The 5328-nt window shown below is 35.2% G+C and overlaps 1 protein-coding gene across 1 annotated transcript; it reads right to left on the bottom strand.

Moving 5' to 3' along the window:
- Nucleotides 1-461: 461 nt before the first annotated feature.
- On the bottom strand, nucleotides 462-1957 carry LOC114315436 (putative ALA-interacting subunit 2). The gene is made up of 4 exons (XM_082912434.1): nucleotides 1077-1957; nucleotides 912-919; nucleotides 790-794; nucleotides 462-746 (listed from the first exon to the last, which is right to left on the bottom strand). Exons 1-4 carry the CDS (start codon nucleotides 1133-1135, stop codon nucleotides 462-464), a joined length of 357 nt encoding a protein of 118 aa, XP_082768560.1. The 5' UTR covers nucleotides 1136-1957.
- Between the last annotated feature and the right edge of the window lie 3371 nt (nucleotides 1958-5328).

The following is a 5328-nucleotide window of genomic DNA, read 5'->3' as shown; positions in this document are numbered from 1 at the left end:
TGCAATGCTTATTTCCAAGTTAGGCAATCTAGTCTATACTTGTTTGCTGCGCGTATAACGTAGTAATTCTAGGCTAATAAATGGAATAAGAACACGTAATGTTTTCAAAATCGGATATCATGGTTAGTAGAGGCCGGTCTTCGGATCGGGCGAAAGGGGGTGCTCATAGCTGACCTTCCCCAATCGTACCCAAGCTCCCGAGCCGAGACAACTCCGGTGATGACGGACATGTGGCCTTCGGCACCGAGTCAAGGTTTCCTAAATTTCCCCCATTAAAAAACATTTAGGTGGCGACTTTGTATCTGGCAAAGCAGTCCATGTTTGGCACTACTTTTTCAAAAATCTGTTTCTCAAAATGATTTGCCAGATTTGGACTCTTTGGTTCAGATTAAGAACCGCGACAACAAAATCGCGAGTCCGAACTGTAGTAGCATAAGGCCCCCTCCGCGGGCGCGTCTACACTAATTAATTTGTTCTCTGTAAAAGCTTACAGGAATATTTGGGTCCAGATTTCCACCACCAATCAAGGTCCCATTCTGAAAATTGAAGGGATAAACTTGCTTCCCAAATTTGTGATATCGGTCACTCTTCCAGGCAATGTTCTTCCTGTTGACCTTCAACTCCTCTGTCCCACGAGAAAAGCTATACGTATCATTGAACAAACTCCATGCAATTAAACCACAAGGAACAATTGGGAGACAGTGACTAACATGATAACATTTTACCATTGAACAAAGCTTGGGTTTCTACATAAACCAAGAAGGAACCAAAAAGGAAATGTGATAAGACAGTGACTAACATGATAACATTTTACCATTGATTATTGCAACAAATAGATACCATGACAGTTACCAGAAATGAATGCAAAGAAGCACCAATTATCATCAAGAGCATTAACTATAGAAGGATGCCAATAATACTAGATAAATGGAAGGAAAGATAATGGACACATATATATAATATAATCATACCAAAAAATATATATATATAGAAATACATTTGATGAAAGAAGCAAGGTAATTTAAGTAAATGAATGAACTTGTCACTACATTAGGTAAGAGAAGAAATACTCTCACCGTCGGTGGTTCTGGTAGTAGTTATCGAGCTGGTAGTAGATGTAAATTGGGGCCTTCATGTATTTGGGAACCTGAAAATCAAGTTGTAAATGTCAATACACAAATCTAAAGAACAAATTCAATGTCAGAATACCAGTTTAGAACAAATTCAACTTATATATATATAAAACAAAAAAAAAATCAACGATTGGTGAGGATGAAGGCCTGCAGAGTTTAGAATAAATTCATGCATTGCCAAGAGGATGAAGGCCTACAGAGTTTTGGATACATAAACAAAAACATAAGACCAAAGCAAAAACGTATACTGCGACAACAAAAAGAGGTCAATGAATCGATTGTGGAAATCTACAGTTATTTGGAAAATTATAGAATGCTCATGTTCATTTCCTGCCTCAATTTATTTGTTATTGGTTGATCAATTTTACAGAAATACTATCCTCCACTCAGATTCTATAATCAATTTTACAGACAGACTATAATAATGAACATGAAGCACAGCACAAGCACTCAGATGTTGAGCCAGATAACTAGCAAACTATAATAATCAACAACATTTGCCCTTGTAATAATGGAAGAGAAATAATCTAAGGACAGGCATAGCACTGATCTAATTTGTATAATTAACATTGAAGCACAGCACAACACATTTGATTTACTTTTAAGTAAAATGAAAAAACATCATAAAATTCCATAGAAGTTAAAAAATCAGACAGATTCAAACAAACACATTCAAACAGACAGATTCAAAAAATCAGATCCCATCAGATCTGTTTTGGTCCACAAAAAATCAGATCCCACAACAAAAATCAAATCTGTTTTGGTCCACAAAAAATAAGATTTGTTCGTCCACAAAAAATCAGAGATGAGAGATCACCTGTGAAGTAGATCGGCTGTGCGATGATGAAAGAAATCAAAGATCACCTACGAAGTAGATCGGCTGTGCGATGAAAAAAATCAGAGATGAAAAAATCAAATCTGTTGTTCATCCACAAAAAATCAACGATCGGGAGAGAGAGAGACAGAGATTGAGAGAGAGAGTTCACCTGTCAAACAAACTGGGCCTACGTATATAAAGAAAATGGATTTACATATGCAAAACACAGATCTAACATCTGGAGCATATATATATATATATATAGAGAGAGAGAGAGAGAGAGAGAGAACATATGTATAGAAAGGAAAGATCTAACCCATGGAGAGAGAATGTGTACTCTAGAGAGAGAGTGAGTCACTAGGAGATAATCCATATTTGAATCTTTTTGGTCTCCGGTGTTAGAAAAGATTGGCAAAGGATTAGAGGGGTGGAAGAAATATTTGTTGTCTAGGGGGGTAGGTACACTCTCATGCAGTCTGTGTTAAGTAGTATTTTCAAGATCCCGATTAGAATTGCAAAGAAGATTGAAAATTCAATGAGGGATTTTCTTTGGGAAGAAAAAAAAAGATCATTTAGTGAATATAAACAGCAGGATATGACATCTTTGAGATTTGGAAGGGTATATACAATGAAGAGGATTTGAGCATTGGATAACATATCACAGGGCCCTGTTTGTTGTGTACAGGATTTAAGCATTGGATATAAATTATCCACGTTTGTTTACAAAAGGGATGGGGCATATGAGCAAGCAATTTCCAATTTTGCCCTCATACCATACATAATACTGCCCATCTGGCCACCAACGCCCAACATTTTGGAATTAATAATCAAAATTTCAAGATTTGCCAAAATAAAAAAATTGTTATAATTAAAATTAATAACCAAACAATTGTTATAATTAAAATTTTTATTCTTAAACATAACCATCATTCTTTTTCTTAAATTTTCAAGAGGTTAATTTTTATCAAAGCAATTATCCAATAATACACTAATAATTCCATTGGCCTAAAAAGTTAGCTTAAATTTTTTTTTTCTTTTGCTTATTTTCTTCTTTATAAATTGACTCAAAATTTACAACTCAATTCATAAACACAAAAATAAACAAAAAAATAAGCTAACTTAAGCCACATCAAAGAAAATCTTGATTGTTTTCTTGTCATTCCTAAGGCAATAGGCAACAATAAACAAGTCAATATACAACTGGGTAGAATCAAATTCTATATCTTACAATAAACAAGGTAATATACAACCTGGGCAGAATCAAATTCTAACATATCTTACAACATGGACAGAATCAAATTCATCCAGTAATCAAATTCTAATATATCTTACAACAAACAAGGCAATATGTTAAGCATAATACTAATTGTCATCATCCATCATATACCATACATATGTCCATAACATAGAATACTTACACAACCCCAACAATTACAACAAAATTAGGCACATTAAAAACAGAGAATTTGATAAATAATACTGGGAATGTCAATAAATAAAAGAACTATTTGTTGACCCAAAAATAAAAATAACATTAAAAAAAAAAGAAAAAAATTACCCACCCAGATAAAAACTAATTACAAAGATAGGAACAAAATTTGGGTTTAATAATAATTAAATAAAAAACTTACATGTGAGAGATTTGGCATTACAACTTCGTTATTGTATCTCTAAACTTGTCAAATTTTGAATCCCAATGTTTATTGGATACAGGTATAGTGCACTGCTCAATGGATACAGGAGCGCTATACATACGTATATGTGTGTATATATATATGTATATATATGTGTATGCATAATGAAGGTTTGGCCAAGGCTGAGCCCCATTGGCTTAAAGCCATGGAAACCCATCATACATACAAGAGAGAAGACACAGATTTTGCATATATACACAAATCAACAATGGGGAATAAAGATTGATGCCGGCGATTTTTGAGGAATAAAGAAAATAGAAAATCTATGTGTTTAGGTAAAGTAAATGATAGAGGAGAACCTTATGTTTGATGCCGGCGACAGAAATCGGCAATCGGGGGTAGATCGGCAACTGGTCAGCACCGTTTCTCCATCGCTTCTTCTTGCAACGGCAGATGGTGAGAATGATGTAGGGTTTCCTGTGTGGGTTATTATATATAGCAAGGGGTAAAAGAGTAAAATATTTCCTTATCCCCTCCCCCCTGATATACAATAACGGGGGGGTAGTGTTATTGTATATCCAGTCAAAATAGGGGATATACAATGAAGAGGTATATTATCTCCTCCTCCAAAAAAATTTCCAAACAATAGATATATTGGGCCCACAGTATATTATATACTATCCCACCCTCCATCTCCAACAAACAAACTGGGCCATGTACTCCATATATGTTCTTTAAAATGTGACATTTGACAAAAGAGAAGGTCGAGTGCAAATACTGGACGGAACACGGGTATGCTCAAAACCCAACCAAATTTCATGAAACAGCCGAAATGGACTGGATCAGAGAAAAAACAAAGACAAAATGGTATTGGCCCTCTTTAGTTCTGTTTTGGTTGTCTTAAGACAACAAATCCATGTTGATTTCTAACAAGTCAAACCAATCCAGCAGAGTAACAAATGAATCATGTAGGATGAGTGCAAGAGACACGGTCCTACTAGTAGTGTGCCCAAATCTAATAAACAGCAGCAGTGAAAGCAGGTTTAAAGCCTCATTTTAGTTGGTTTTAGCAGCCAAAAGATTGAAAAAATCGGAGGACACTTGTGCGGCACATTTTTCCTTTAATATGTCATTTCCACATCTTTATATGGTTGATCGGTTACATTTTGTGTCCGTTGCTTCTTCGGTTTCTTCTAGTGTTGCTCGGATTTCTTGAAATCTAGAATTTTCTAGGAGTCTCAATGATCGGGAAAATTTGGAATGGGTATCTTTGTTATCTTTGCTTGATGGAATTTCCCCATCTCCGAATTCATGTGATAAGCAAGTTTGGCAGGGTCATGCCATAAGCAATTTTTCAAGTAAATCATTCTGTGAATTCTCTGCATCACCCACTTTCAAAGAAAAAAAATCTGGATATTCGTAGGAGGATCTTAGAAATGGATTTCCATGGAGCACAATTGGTACCCCTGCTAACCACATGTGAGTCTCTCCCATTAGATTGAAGCCCATACTTACTTTTAATGATGGCAAACCATATTTATAACCACTTACCAAGTAGGTTGTGTTCCTAGCCACAACATTTCCTATATAGCTAGTCCTGCTTTCTCCTTAGGAAGAGAAATAATGCTCCAATTCACTAAATGATCTTTTTTTTTCTTCCCAAAGAAAATCCCTCATTGAATTTTCAATCTTCCTTGCAATCCTAATCGGGATCTTGAAAATACTACTTAACACAGACTGCATG

Source organism: Camellia sinensis, chromosome 1, assembly GCF_055761805.1.
Source record: "Camellia sinensis isolate YWXY chromosome 1, ASM5576180v1, whole genome shotgun sequence".
Lineage (NCBI taxonomy): Eukaryota > Viridiplantae > Streptophyta > Magnoliopsida > Ericales > Theaceae > Camellia > Camellia sinensis.
The sequence above is the reverse complement of the archived record's forward strand: the minus strand, read 5'-3'. Positions and strand labels throughout refer to the sequence as shown.

Coding starts and splice junctions, on each gene's coding strand:
- LOC114315436 (XM_082912434.1), bottom strand. CDS start 1,135: ATGAAGGCCCCAATTTACATCTACTACCAGCTCGATAACTACTACCAG.